Source organism: Antedon bifida, chromosome 9, assembly GCF_963402885.1.
Source record: "Antedon bifida chromosome 9, ecAntBifi1.1, whole genome shotgun sequence".
Lineage (NCBI taxonomy): Eukaryota > Metazoa > Echinodermata > Crinoidea > Comatulida > Antedonidae > Antedon > Antedon bifida.
The window spans coordinates 14,549,404-14,565,995 of NC_136234.1; the positions used below are offsets into that span (position 1 = coordinate 14,549,404).

At 31.5% G+C, this 16,592-nt stretch overlaps 1 protein-coding gene across 4 annotated transcripts in view; it reads left to right on the forward strand.

Moving 5' to 3' along the window:
* The window catches only part of LOC144852703 (protein PALS1-like), a 42,034-nt gene that overhangs the window by 8,453 nt on the left and 16,989 nt on the right, over positions 1–16,592 (forward strand). For 2 of the 4 annotated variants that reach the window (XM_078710653.1, XM_078710654.1), the window contains exons 4-11: positions 891–1,000; positions 3,252–3,312; positions 9,156–9,784; positions 10,136–10,259; positions 11,627–11,910; positions 13,178–13,321; positions 14,463–14,624; positions 15,832–15,906. In XM_078710653.1, coding sequence (XP_078566779.1) covers positions 891–1,000; positions 3,252–3,312; positions 9,156–9,784; positions 10,136–10,259; positions 11,627–11,910; positions 13,178–13,321; positions 14,463–14,624; positions 15,832–15,906 — 1,589 coding nt within the window. Of the gene's footprint in view, positions 1–890; positions 1,001–3,251; positions 3,313–5,833; positions 6,304–9,155; positions 9,785–10,135; positions 10,260–11,626; positions 11,911–13,177; positions 13,322–14,462; positions 14,625–15,831; positions 15,907–16,592 lie in introns of those variants that run through there. The other 2 variants (XM_078710655.1, XM_078710657.1) reach the window with 2 other exon arrangements.

Sequence of the window (16,592 nt, forward strand, 5' to 3'; positions counted from 1 at the left end):
GTTTTGTTCTCTTGAAATGCTCCTGTCGATTGTCAGACATGCTTACAGTACAGTACTGTAGGTTCCGGTGGATTTAATAAAAAAATTGAGTTCTACTGTACTCCCAGCGTACAAGATCTACAGTAGTACCATCAACATTCTAGCCAACTAAAGTATAGTAAATTGATACTTACTGTAATAATATAACTGTGTAAGAAATTAGACTAGCACTAGGCTAAATTAAAATAACGGTAACAGCAAAACAAACAGTTTAGACTACAATTTATAATAAAAAAAAGGAAACAAAATGATGATGTTATCTTAATACTTTTACTACAGTAGTTAGTTTGATTAAGATGTTAAAGTAATCTAATCTTATTGTACCACCACTGTGAGTGAGCATACTCAACTGTATTGTGTCGACACTGACATTAGGTCAGGTAAATCGAAAATGGCACTGGCAGTCAATGTATTGTGCACCAAACCGTTTCCTATGGTTCTCGGTTCAAATCCCATCACCCTCATGTTCCAACTGACAGGATTAGAATACATAATACTATTGGCTTTCAGTTCTCTCCAATGAGATATTTATTCAGTATATACGGGCCACCAGCCCTATCTCATTGGATAGAACTGAAAGATAATACCAAATTAGTGAACTATCTGTCCAATCATGGAGTGGTCCAATGCATGCAATACGGCTCATGTACATGTTAAAATTACAGAGTGTAGTCTTCTCGTCTCATAGTGTACTGCCTGCTGTAAGTTACGGGCCCTAATTGACAATACCAACTAAATTCAATCTTTCTTTATAATTTTGTATGAATATTACTTTTCAGAAGACCTTAGTGTTACTGTACTTGCATCACCTCCATATTATTTCATACAGCTGATCACTTTCATTTTTGCAGGTTCCCCAGCAGAGCGAGCTGGATTGGAGCTTGGTGATGAAATAATCACTGTTAATGGAGAATCTCTGGAAAATGCTACCCATCATCAGGTTATCGATTTCATTCATAAGGTAAAAAATTAATAGTTTTGGTTATTTATTATTTAGGGAATATTCAAACTCATTTACATATTGTAGTACTAATACTTCTATTCCAATGATGCTGAGGAAGTAGACTATAGATTTTGTTGATACAGTTAGTAAGGTTCTTTAGGGAACATCAAATTGTATCAATAACAAACACATTAAACATGTATTGTCCTCCAAAAACATGAAAAATGAAGATTAATAAAATCACATTTTGAATAGGCCATTTTGAAGTTTTAATAAAGTTAATCACTTCCGCAGAAAAAAAATGGTGAAAAAATAATGTTTTTACTTATAAAAAGACAAAACAAACTGTTAAATTCAAAAACCCATTGGCTGACACTAAATTTGACTATTTTTTGCTTTAAATTACAGTTTTTTAGGTCAATTATTTATTTTTTTTCGCTCCAATTTTTATTCAATTTTTATGGAACATCAAAATTCCATAATCAATAAAAAAATGTAAACAAATACCTGTATGTAATCAATATATCTTTAAATAAAGATGTATTTGTTATTAAAAATGCTTATCCAATAATTGGTGGTGGTTGTAAAGTAGTTCTATTATCATGGAGTTGTTTACTTTAAAAATAAAAGCCTCAGAGTTGATTAAATGTATAGTTGCAAGAAATGAGTTCTGTTATAATGGTTTTTTCACCGTTATACTGTATTCAGTGAAAACAAGCCATTAAAAACTGAACTGAATGGTTTAAAATACAATCATTAATACTTTGAATACAGTAATACTAAACTATATTGTGTGGTTAAAGTGCACTATTAAGTAGGTTCAACCAATTATTGCATCTGATGTGTTCCAGTACAGTAATTTTGTTATTTATTTTTACATCCAACTACAAACAAATTATTATGTACGGTATTTTAATAATGCAATATTTACAGTACTGATTTATGTACAAAATATTTTTTTCGAAGCTGCATAACAAATTATTTTACATTTTGTTTTTTCCCTAAAAAAATCTAGCTGTTTGTAAATAATGTTGCTAACCTTCTATTGCATTAAAAATGCATTTAAAATGTTGAAATGAAAAACAATGTTTTGTTGAGGATGTTTCTTAATATGACTCATACATGATTTGAACCCAGTTATTATGGTAGTAAACTTCACTGCCTTGTTGTAGTGCCAAGTGTTATTCTATTTAACAACTTCAAATGAGCTAATTAGCAAGTTGCATTGACTTTATCTTGATTGCTAATTGGATGTTTGTTCAAGTAAGAAGAGCGAGAGATGCGTTATAATTAATGATGCCTAATTAAACTACAGAATGATAATAATGATTGTAAAGTCATACAGTGCAATCAATAATCGCCACTATTATCACCCAATCAATGATGATGGAACTGACCCATACTCCGGTGAATGATGATAGGCTATTGTCTGAGTTATATAAACCAGAAACAAGTACTCTACTGTAGTAGTAATACTTTGTAACGTTTATATTTTTTTATCCCAATGGAAATAAGCCAATAAACTTTTTGGGCTATCCTGGAAATCTTTTATAAATGTATTTATTTGTAATGTCAGTAATTTATGTTATCACTTAGTATGTATTTTTTTTTATGATTTTCCTAACAAATTCAAATCAAATCAATAGTGATGAAAGAGAGCTCTGTGTACACTGATCCAACTTTATGTGACAAAAAAATGTGATGTGCCCATATATGGACATGATGATGTCATATCATTACCATATTTGGGCACATCTTCACCATATTTGGGCACATCACACTTTTGTTGGTCAAACTAGTTTAATAGTGTGTACAGAGCTTAATGTTAAACAGTGCCTTTAACTTACAATGTTTGTGATTAACTGTCTGACGTTATTTAGGTTTAACTAATGTACTAGTAGACTGTAAACACAGTAGAGTGATTTTTTTTTTTAATTTGATACTTTATTTTCACTTGTTGAAATTGCATTGTTAAAGTACAGTAGGTTTGAGTAATTATACTTCATAAAAATATCTGATTACACTGTGTAATATTGATAGGGAAACCTTTGCCTTAATAACAATACATTAAATCAGGAAGAAAAGCCATATTTCAACTGTCATTGAAAAACCTAGATGTCAAAGGTCATTCAACTACTGCAGGTTTCAGTAAACTGCATGCAACGTTTTCTCTGCTTCTAAGCTTACTGTACAGTAGCTACTCAAAGGATACCATGCAATACATGTTTTCTCCATCTTGCTAACCTTATAATATTATTTCTTTCTGTAGTGTGTAAAGACAAGGAATATTTGCCTGAGAGTTCGACGACAAGTTGGATTAGAACTAGAAGGTAAGAAAAACGATGATGATGATGGTTTTTCTATGCTATTTATTTATTTTTTTGTGTTCAGTCACTTAAGCTGTATTTATACAACACCCTTCTTACTTACACGCCTACTATGCATGTTTTCACAGACGGAGGTCAATCCCCTAAACTTAGCAGTTCATACATGAATGTTAACTGCAGTGTTATGAACAGAACCGTGTTGCTTTAGCGTGTTGTGTAAACGGGCCCTTATTCAAGTTGGGTTTCTTCTACATTGTCTTTCTATACCTTAGCCATTATAATTAAATTGGTTCGGTGGTCGCAAGAAATTACCACAGGGTTGTCAAATGCTTCTTTCAAAAAGTGGTCAGGTTGAAACCAATTTGGTGGATGCAACATTCACTGTTTTTTTAAATACAGAGGTTTTAATTGCATTCAAAATTCAATGTTGAAGAAATAAATGTGGTATGGGTTTTTATAGAATATGAATATAGAATCTATTATTCATTATGACCATTTACACACAATGTGGAGTGGACGGACAGTTTCCGCTGAGGATAGATACATTCTATGTTACGCGGTTATACAGTTAGTGTAATTTATAACAATATTTGCTGTGTGAAACAAGTAGGAAAAAATATATGACAGTATAAAGTTAATTTATATTGTACAGTATGTACACCAGTAAGAGTGTGCACTGGTAATAATAAAAATAGACCTATATCAACTACTTAAATAGTTATTTATAAATACTTAGTTTATTATGGTTTTAACCAGTTTGTCTTTGATATATTTTAACTTTGTCAAAATGACAAAGTTTATGTATTTTTGAAGAGTGATTTTAATGGTCATAGACATACAAGGATGATGCCATCTGTTAATATTATCATAATATTAAACTTGCAGTCTACTACAGTAAACTGTATCAGTGTAAATGAGTAACCACCTTATAACAACACATGTTAAAACTATTTTAAACAAATGTAAAATCCATTACTAAAACAAATATAATTTTGTAATTGAGGATATGGTCATTTTGACAGAATATTATGCAATTATTGTAACCATGTTGTTATGAGTCATTTTAACATGTATGTATTCAACAAAAAACAAGGATTTATCAAATAGTACCTCTGTATATTACATCTAACTAAATAAACATCTTTATTCTTAGTTGCTACAACGTATACAGAAGAAAATCTATATTTATATGGTTATATTATGCAATTATTGTAACCATGCTGTTTTGAGTCATTTAAACATTTGTATGTAATCGGCAAAAAAACATTTTTATCAAATAGTACAGGTGTATTTAAATCTAACTAAAGCATCTTTATTTTTATGTGCTACATACTGAAGAGACCCTATAAATATGGTGATTAAGTTTTGGTCCCCAATAGTGGCATGCAATGGCGTACACGCAACGCAAGTTGTTTGATAAAAAAACGATGGATCATTCGAACTGTTGCGTTTGATTGGTCAACTTAATTGCAATGTGCGTTCGTTCTTAGTAGCGTCCTAATAAGAACCAAGTTTAAAGGCCAATTTACATCATATTCCAAGTGATTATTGGTAAACAGAAAACAAAAATATACAGTAGAATGTTATTTCTAATGACCATTTACACAAAACGTGGAGCGTAAGGATATTAAACAGGAAGCTCGCCCAGGATAGATAGGCCTACAGATTCTATACGAGACATACATGATTTTACCTATACCGTTTCCGATTGTGTAAATTGGCCTTAAAAACATACATTACAAAAAAATGATTAGTCTTGCATATCAGCTTAATAATAGTTACTGTAGTAATAAATCGTACGATTATTGAAGGTGATATAAAACCAATCAAACTGTGAAATAAAAAGAATAATATGAGGATTGTTTGTAAAGAATTTGGTAAATAATATGACTCACAATTAGGAAATATAGTTTAGTTACTATTTTGTTTGGTTGATCCCCTTCTTTGTACCTCACAAACAATAAAGTACATAAGTCACTTATAAAGCTCTGCCAATGGGGGTTTTATCACTTCTATGCTTAAATGCCTCACAATATAAAGCTTTATTTTCTTAACGCTATCAGGAAGCTAGATAGTAATAAATAGAACATAATTTTATTATACATTACAAGCACTTATTTGATTACATAATGGAAATAGATAAGAACCACACAACACCAATTAATATAGAGGAATGTAAGGGTGGAAAATAACATGATCAATTTTGTATTTTATCATGTCCCTTTCTTAACAATTCTTGATGAATCTCTTTTTAATGATGTCAAATTGTATTCAATTTTTTTTACAGTAATTTTAATACGTTTATTATTGTTTACAAATACTGTACAACAGCAAACAACATTGTTCTCAACAATATTTTTCAAATGTTTTTAGTTCATATTTCGAGGCAACGATTTATCGCCATGTTTGATAAAAACAATACTAACTGTTATCTATTATTAAGAATTAGATTATATATTTGTCATATTCTTTGTGTTGATTTAGAAAAGTATTCCAAAATTAAATTCCCATCGTCAATAAATACCCCTACAATAGCAATGGAATCTTCCATTTGGCAGAAAGCCTCTGGAATGTAAGGTATTCCAGATTAGCAAGGTCAGTGGTTTGTTGAGTCAGTGGCTGCTGTCCAACTTCTACCTTCCCTAAAAAATGATGTGGTGGTGGGCTGTCTTACAAAAAACAATCGGATCGGAACGGAAGTAGTTAGAACATTATACATTTCTATGGATTGTTACAAGTGGATAATAGTTTATTGCTAAGAACTAAAGGTATCAAGGAATAAAGCTGGTTACACTGGGAATTAATACTTTTTTAAACTTGTTAGTTATTTGTTGGATTTAACTTTAAATACTTGGGTGTGACATGTTGGCTTGCTTAGCCAAGTGCTATGGATTTAATAACAGTGGGATTCCTATTCACTTGTAATATAAGCTGGAACGACCGAGCTATAAATTCGTTCGTCCATGTTGTCTGTTGATACACAGTGGAGTGGAGGTATTTCTTTTTTATAATTGCTATATTTAATTCTTAAAACCTTGATTTCTTTCAATTTCATAAAAAAAATATATTGTTATGTACATTTCATTTAGCATTGCTGCTATGTGGCTATTGTTAACTACTTTACTATCTGTACAGACCTTTATTTTTTTTTTAATTACCAGTATTATTTATATAGAAAATTTAAAAATGTCTGTTGCTTTCTAAAATCTAATTTTATCTTTAAAATAGCTATTTAATTTTAGTAAATATTAATATTATCTTAATTGTCGAATTTAGTTTTTGTTTAACTACAAAAGTTACCATGTCTTTTGTTTTTTTTTTGTTGCATCACAAAATGACTTTAAATATAATATTTATCATGTTTTATAATAACCAAAGTTTAAAGTTAATTAATAATTTTACATTATGGTACTGTACACTGTTTGTCAAATATAATTCTATTGTATAAATTATATTTTCCAATTCTAACTAAATCTAAAAATGTTCTTTGTTTTGTGCACTTTGTGAAACTTTTTACAATTTTTTTTTATATCGACTTAAAACAAGACGTAAAACACTCAAGTTTGCACCCTCACTTCCTCCACCTTTGTACAATACTTCAAACTACTGTTACAATACTTCAAATTATGTCTATCTGCTATATTAAATAGAGAAGATAAAACTACAGAAGATTATAATATACTGGGTTAACCGTCAGGGGAAAAATGGCAAAAGACCTACTTTCTAGGATTTTTATCAAGGTTAATCTATATCATGATATTTTTTTAACAGTGCTGCCATTATTTATCTATACTACAGTATTAACTAGATTTCATTTCTTTTATAATTGACTCTGGATAAATACTTAAAACACATACCAACAAACATCAAAATTGAAGCTGGGATAAATTTAATTGAATTTTTTTTAATGAACAAACAGAATTACAGAATGTCTAGTTTTGCAACTCCCTGGTTTGACCTTGTCAGCCATGTTTAGGTCAACTATGGAGGAATTTTGTTTATGGTCAGCTGTCAGCTACAGGAATCTTATAATAACCTTGATCTATGTTGGGTTGTCTTGCCCTTGGACTGATATTACTGTTTGTACCTAAATTGTCAAGAACACAAGTTTTACTGTCAACAGTAGGCCTACTGTACACACCTGGGCAGGGTCACAAACCTGGAACTGTTGTTGAGTTTATTTTAATAATTTATTGTTTATACTTCCTGGAAAGAGAAAGTTATAGACATTTTAATAACAGATTTATTTTCAAACCAATATTAAAAGTATGCAGTACATTCTTCCCAGGGTCAGTATGGTTATTACACTAAGTGGTACAATAATATTACAGTATGCCAAATAATCATATTATTTGGGGAGATTGTCTTTAAACTTTTTAAACCTCAAAATTATTTTTATGTTTAATAACTTGTTTTGACTTGAAACATTAAGAAGGCACAGTATATTTGCACACAGTTTTTTTTTATAAATAAGATAGTATCACACAGTATTCTTCCCCATGGTCAATTGGTTATACTTATACTGTACAGTAGTTTGTGGTACAGTAATTTTATGCCAAATATTCATATTAATTACATTATGGATTTCCCAACAATTTTCAAACCACAACATTTTTATGTACAGTATTATGTTTATAAAATCTACTGTAGTGTTTAACTTGTTTTGAATTGAAACATTTTATTAGTATTGCACAATATTTTTGTTTGAGTTTACAATTGTTTTTAAACAGATGTGGTTTTTACCTGAAATATGAACATTCTTTTGAATAAACTCACTGATTTTTATGGATGATAATAAATTTTAGTGATTGATTATATAAATCAAATACTTCCTGAATCAGAAAGCTATTGTAATACCAATTATTTCCGGTCTGTTTACTCATAGAGATAATATCTTAATGGTTCAATGTATAGTCAACTCCCAAAACTCTCTAGGCTAACTTCACACCATTTTCAGAGAGTTATGACGTATTAGTTAATGATGCTGATAGCCTGGTCAAACCACAGAGAAAAGAACCACAGAAAAAAACCAGTTTCTTCAGACACAGAAGCTTATCGTATTATCATGGAAATTTCATTTCATCTTTCAAGACACTTCCTGTTAGTGTTAGGCCATGGTTCCAGTAGCAAATAATTAACCGACAAAAAGTAACCGATACCGTACTGACCACCCCCGACTTTTTGACTAATTTTCATTAAAAATGAGGCACTCGGATATAAGCCCACCCATTAATTCAAAGATCTACAGTGTCTGCCGTAATACAATATTTTGCATTTGGCGATGTCCATACAATGCATACACCTACTTTTGATCATAACCAAGCTAGGCTAATAATATATGCTAGGCCATATGAGGCCTAGCGGTCCTGTTTTGTTTACACTCCATCGCGGTCGAAGATCGCTTCACACACGACTCTCGAATCACAAGTCGCCAAAACGGAAAACCCCTATTTGGTATCGGCTGCCATAAACAAGCTTATTAAATTTCTTTGGTATATTTCTATCTAACGAACATTGTATACTTGCTTTTCTGATTGATAAATTCTTGTTCAATTGATGTTTAAAATAAGATATTCTTCGATAAATTACACAAACTATAAATAAGCTTAATTTTCCGACACACTACACCTCGTGTATTAGGCAACGTCGTACAACACCTCGTGAGGGCGCATTTTTCAGAAACACTGACTGTACAGACATAAAATTTAATACACCAACTCTACTGTATCTGTGTGAACACTCTGAGGGGACATAAGCTGAACCAGACTTAACTGTAATGTCCCAAATGTTATTCATAAAATTAAATGTCAATCTGTATTCAACAATTGTTTTTTTTTTTATTACAGGGGGTTCGCTTGGGCAGAATAACGTTCACGAAGCCTACGTCATTGCAGTAGACACTAATGCAAAAGAGAAGCTAGCTAAACTTACTGCACAAAAGAATGTGACGACCATAGATATGGCCACCATGCCACCTTTACAGCCAGCCAAAGAGAATGGTTTAAATGAACAGACTAGCTACAGTTCTTCCAACTCCCCAGACTCTACAGCAAGAGCAAATGTCTCAATCTCAGACAAAGGTGCAAATGCACCATTACTAAGTAAAAACTCTCAAGGTACAACAGATAATGTTGAACTACACACGTTAAATGGCCATCATTCAAATAAATCGGACAATAATTTTGGCTTTGTCAATGCTGCATTCGAAGATGAGCTATTAAACGGACACGATGAACCGGTTGTGGTGACAATGCGCACAAAGACACAAAAAACGCAACAGAAAAATGATAACACGCAACAGAAGGATTACCATTCTGCGGATACTATCCCAAAGGGAGCGTTCAGGGAGATGGCAGTAGACTGCCCGGCGGATTTTGTTGCTGCGAGTGGTATGAAAAACCCACCGGAATCAGCAACACAAGTTCCAAATGGGGCTTTACCACAGAATGGACATGATGTATCAACAAAATATAAGGTAGGAGAATAATAAGTGCACTACAATTAATGCCGTTTCTTCATCTTTAAATTATTTACTTAATTTCCAGACGGCTCAATTCATAAATGTTAATTGCCCGTTTCTCTTCTGGTCAGTGTTACTCCAGAATCAGCCATATTTTTTAGCAATTTAGAAGTAACTTTTATGTATACATTTTTTTAATCAAATAGCAAATTACTAAGTATCAGTGGCTAAATCTCAATGGAGGCTATGCAAAATAATATACAGTCAAAACGATAAAGCAAAACAGCTATAAATGTGCAGAGCTTTCGAGCAACACTAGCCCTTCCTCAGTTCAAAAAAATATTGTATGTGAAATATTATTTTTAGAACACGAACAACAGTAGCAAAATAAACCCATCGGTCACAGATAAAACACAAGCACAACCACAACAGAATCCAAGTATGAAATACCAAGTTGAAGAAACGCCCCCTGAGCCACCAAAGACAATTGGTAAGTAAACAATATTGATTGTGTATTTTAAAAATGAAAAATAATGAATTACAAAATCAAAATTGCTTTTAAAGAGCATGTAGTTTTAATATCAAAATTGCTACCAACCATATTCTATATGTTAATTTTGCCATCTGATTTTTAAAAAAAAGTTTTTAATGTAGAATTTTTTTTTAAACAAACTCATCTATTACAGTAATTACACAGTTATTTCCTGTGGTGTATAAGATTAGGTTTTTTTTAGTGAATTATATTTTTCTCAAGAGAAACCTTTTTAAAACTTCAAAGCAGTAGTCATCTGATGTCATTTCGGCCAATCACATTCTCAAATTTAATTTAGTGGGTACAGTTTTGGAGCAAGGAAATCAACTGTTTATTAGTGTAAATAGTATTAATTTGTTAATATTTTACCATACAAAAATGTTAAAGTTGTACTGTGTACCTCAGTACATTAAAAACACAAAATGTGCATGTTAAGTCAAAACAATGTCCACCAGATTACTAGCCTAGCACTGATACCTGAAGACCACCAAGCAAATTTACTAAAAAACTATTTATCAGTTATTACCAATTCTAGTATGTGAGCTTTTGTACAGTTTTCATTAACATGAAACAATAATATAAAGCAATTTAATAGTGGGATTTGAACTAAAGGAATTAGTTTACATGTACTTGACCTTTGACTTTATGGTTGTAAATTACTTGTGAAGACTTTTGATTGCAATTAGATTCACAAGGTATGTTGTGAGTCACTAAAAGGGCAACTTAATAAACTACAATGTATACAATCATGTTAACAAGATGTTATCACATTGTAAATAATATTCACACATCTACTAAACAGAGGCGTGCATTGTATAGTCTATGGAGGCGTATGGGTTACCCAATCTAAATTTTTTCTATTTCTGTTCAGTTTTTATTTTTCTGCAACCCACCATAAAAAAAATGAAAAACCGATGTTGTACTGTAATTCTCATAGCTGGTTTTACTCCCACACCAACATAATCTTTAAAAATGGCATTTCAATTCAATTCAAAGAACATTTATTAACGTCCAAAAGACAAAGAGTAACAAAAAAAACAACAATGGCAAGAGATAATAAAGAGAATGGACGAAGGCAGATCCCAGAATGATGTGAATTTTGTGGCGGGATTGCCTTTACAAATTATTTGAAAATATAAAATTATGAAAAATATAAATACAAATAAAGTTAATAAATTAATTTAACAATAATGAAATAAAAAAATGAATAAAAGATAGGACATTGGTTTTAGCCCAACCACCCCCCCCCCCCCTTTCCCCCTATTTCAAAATCCTAGATCAGCCATTGATTCATATCTTTTCCCAACTATGTCTTATAATAATAGGTTTAGAAGATTTGATGCAAACGTTAGAGAAAGTTCAAAAGAAGCTAACCAGCATTGAAGACCAGAAGCATGTCAGCTTTCTGCAAGACCTCTTCACAACCAAACATGTACAAGATTCTGTCACGACTCATAACAAGATGATGGAGGTTGTAAGGTCAGGCAATCGTGACCCGTTGGTTGACCATTCAATGGTTTTGTTGGAAGATGTTCGCGAAGTTCTACAGACGAACGACAGCAAGGAAGCAGATGAACTGAGGTGGTTATTTGATAGTGTGAACATGAAGGTAAGAGTTCTTTCATGTTTTTTTTTAAAGCCTTGTTCACACTGGATAAATTTAATCATAATTGACCATTATTTGCACTTGGGTTAATGTTAATATTCAATTTACCATGATAAGTTCTACCGGACAGGCAGTGGTCGTTAAAATTAACATTGTGCTTGGTCAATTTAACCCGTGAGGGAATATGTAGCCAACATCAACAATCGAATTAGATTTTTTTGGTCAATTTGCCCGACAACTTGGTTAATTTCATCAAATTAAGTCCAGTGCGATCAAGGCCTAACGCTCCCAATACCGGACACCTTTGGGCTGGCCTAATATGTCTGGTTTTCCGTAAAGTCTGATATTCGGAATGTATTTCTAATGGTAAAAAAATAATTTGGGACCTTTTGCTCCTCAAGAAAAGTCTGGTTTTGGAAGAGTTTCCAGTTTTCATAGAGTCCAGTATTGGGAGAGTCGACTGTATATTTACTCATTAAGACCATTCTAAATTATGAGGACTAACAATATCTTACTTTAAAATGATTTTCAGTTTTCTAGCCTAATCAGTAACACACCCAAATTAAGTAGCAAAATTGTAAAATAGTAGGCCTGGTTTTCTCCTAATGTTGGTAGTAGTAGTAGCTTGGATTGACTAAGATGAGTGGAATTTGTACAGACGCCACTTTGATCCTTGTATTAAAAACACATAAAGCACACGCTAAAGTATAAGCCATAGCCATGAAGAAATTTGTGCTGGAAATACTGTATACTGTATGTATACCAATACCAAGTTGTTTGACATTTATGCTTGACCTATCAGAGGCTTAACAATCACATGCATCTAATGCATCATAACCCTGGGAATTTATTGTGCTTTCATCTACTGTGTGTGGTATCAGATGACATCATCATGCTTTATTTTGTCAGTATTCTGTATTTAATACACTGTACCACCTGCAAAGAAAGTGTTTTACTTTGGTTTCCATAATTGTTATGTTCATTGTTGAGTTATTATTAACATTGTACAGATAAACAATTACTCATTAAAAAAAAACTATGGGGTTTGAATTCTTTCTTTCTCCAGATAGTCTATCCAACTGATTTTACTAGCCCCACATGTATGATTAACTAGTCCATATGCCACCTTACTACTGTGCATGTAGTCCAAATTCCACTTAATGCCTAACTTATTTGACTAGCCAAAATACCACCGTTTCATATGCTAATAAAAGTTTTATAAAAATCTATATTCTAAATTTTCCTCTTTGTATAAATAATTTTGTTTCAGTGCGTTCTCAAAGCTCATGATGACATTGCGGAAGAAGAACTCATGAACCAGATGTTGGCCGAGGAAGATGATCTAGAAAGACAATCGATGGTCACGGAAGATTCTGTCAAAATTGTCCGCATTGATAAAAGTGAAGAGCCATTGGTAATGATGCTATATGATTATTATTTATTTATTTATATTGCGTAACCTCTTCAGTCAAAGACTGGTCTCCCAGAGTGCCCAGTTATGATCGCTGGCTGAGATGTACCAGTACACCGGGGTAACCCCCTTTTGTCTCGAAAGATGTACTAGGTTCTTTTAAAGTGCACATTCGAGCTAGATGTGTACACTGGACCTACGGTTTATAGTCCTTATCCAAGAAGACTCATTCTACAACTAGAACCATGGAGCAAGTGAGCCTCGAACCCTTGCCGATGTTATGGCTACGTAATTATGGTTCCACTGTCTTGGCAACTCACTCGTTTATTATAATGCTTACATGGTTTTTATAGGATATTAAGTTTTTTTTTATAATTTTGAATAGTGATAAATACATAACCAAAGTACCCGACATGGAATAATAAACACAATTTATACAGAGTTAACCTCCACTACTAATATGTACGCCTACCTAGATGACATGGTAAAGGTGAACAGGATGCACAATTAAAAAATAAACAACAATTAACCTTTTGACTTAAGTGATATTGAATGAAAAGAGGCAGCTGAAATTATGGAAATGTCATGATGATTATGTCAACGTTTAATGTGCATTCATCACTATTATGATTATGATTAATTCAAACTGATAATAGGTCATGATATGATTCAAACCGGTAGATCTTTTTAATAAAACATGTTTAAAGATGTATTGTCCTCCAAAAACATGAAAAATGAAAATTAAATCAGTCTTTGAATAGGGTATTTTGTAGTTTTAATAAAATTAATCACTTCCGTAGAAAAAAAACCAAAAAAAATAATGTTTTCACTTATAAAATAACATAATAAATGGTTAAATGCAACCAAAAATCCATTGGCTGGGAATTTTTGGCTTAAATTACAGTTTTTCAGGTAAATAAATTTTGCTTATATCCAATTTTTGGTCAAAGTGGATAACTATATGTGACATTAAAATGGCATATTCCACAAAAAAATGTAACAAATTATTTTTCAGGGGACAATACATCTTTAAATATGCAAATAGGAACAAGAAAAAATCGTTTATTATAAAGTAATAGTATGAGAAATCATTTGTAAATATAATGCAACAGTAATGCATACAAATACTTAATTATTTTTATAGGGCGCAACCATTTTAAACCAGGGGGAGTGTGTGTACATAGGGCGCATAGTTAAAGGAGGTGCTGCAGATAAAAGTGGACTGCTCCATGAAGGTGATGAAATATTGGAAATAAATGGTCAAGACATCAAGGGGAAATCAGTCAATGAAATTTGTGAATATATGGTGAGTTTATTTGTTCTGTATGTAAATCTTGTTTATGCTAAAAAAACTCATGAAATAATATACAGATATTGACTGCTTAGAGGTTAAATATAAGATTTGACATCCCCGAAAGAATGATATTATGTTCTCAAGAAATATATTTCTCGAGAACATAATATCATTCCCAAGGGGTTGTCAAATCTTAAATTTTACTGATATAAAAGGCAATATCTAAAGGCGAAAATTACACAGTCAATATCATCGTACTCGACAATTTGCTGGATTTTATATTATTAATGACAGTGACATGATAATTACTCGAAAATTACTCAGTCAATATCATCGTACTCGAGAATATATATGATTTACGATCCTCGCAGCGGTAGTCATGTGATGCAGTTTCAACCAATCACGTTCACGTATTTACATAGGCTATGTAATATTTCTTTTTTTCTGTTACATTTTTTTGGTTGCAATGCGTATAGCTTTTATTTATTGACTTTTTTGTTTATCTTTATTCAATTAAAATATGTTAAAGATGTATTGTCCCTTTGACTAATTCAAAAAAAATAAAAAATAACAGATTTCGAAAAAAGGTGGGTCATTTTGAAGTATCATAATAGTTATTAACTATCACCAAAAATTTGTCGAAAAAAAAAATCATTTAACTGAAATACAGACGATTTTTTGTTTAAAAAATAACTTTGACTTCCAGTCAAAGTTTTCGATCAAAACATATCCCATAATGAAACGCGCTTGTTTGGCTACTCTGTATGCATAATCATAAAACTTCCTCACGATCTGTGTGAAAATACCTTCTCAACTGTGATGAGTTGTAAACAATCCTAATTAGCATATGCATAATGCGTACTCGTGGTTTGAAATCTTTGTTTACTTTCGCTCGCGACGATTTTCCAGACGAAATGTAATCAAACTAATTTACCTGTTAATTACGTATACTTGTTGTTTTTGAGTGAATTTTTGACTTAAAGTGAATAACTTTAATATTACTTTGATATGGCTAATTTAAATTTAGAATATTTTGACCTTCATTTTTTTGTGTTTCAAGGGACAATACATCTTTAATGTAGTCAGAATTTGTTATTGTTTTGCAAAAGACTTGTAGGCTGGGTGACTGCGACAAATTAGGAAGGAGTTTCCAGTCCTGTTTTGATTAATTTGTATTTTATCTATATTCTTTATCTTTATTATGTAATTGATTTTCTAGGGTTCGTTATCTGGAACGTTAACTTTCTTACTAATTCCATCGAGAGATTCAAAACCACAAGTTGGAGAAAACGTTGTAAGTATAATAATTTCATTTCATTTCAATCAGGGCAGACCAATAAAAAGAGAAAATAAATCAATATTAGGATGGGTTCCAAAAGGGTAACCATTACAGAGAGTAATATAATAGGTTTAAATTATGATGGATGAAGATAAACTTTTGACGTTGAAGTTCGGCTAGAAAAACTAGATCCGTGTGAACCTATTTACAGGTTTTGCATTTTCTAAATTTGACTTATTTCAGAATTTAGGTCGTAACTCATAATAGAACATTTACGCATCAATAAAGATGGAATTTTTTTTTCTATGCTATATAAAGGCTTTTTTGTAAACATTTAATATGTATATAATTCTCTATCTCTGAAAATGGTGTTTACACCCCTTTGTCTAAAATGGTATGATCCAAATGTCAATTTGTTTTCTAGTTCTAAGTTTGTTTTGTTTCATTAATTATGATATATGATTCATATTACACAGTATTAATAATTGTACTATTACAGTGTTTACATTATTACAATATCTAAAGTATACAAAATACTTGATTCTTAAAGATATATTGTGCAGTATCCAACTATAAAAGCAACTAATAGTAATATAACTCTAAGCACAACAAATAAAAAATAAAAAAACAATGATTTTTAAATTTAACCAAAAACCCATTAACTCCTGTTTACCAATTTTTTAAAAATGAAAATTAATTAA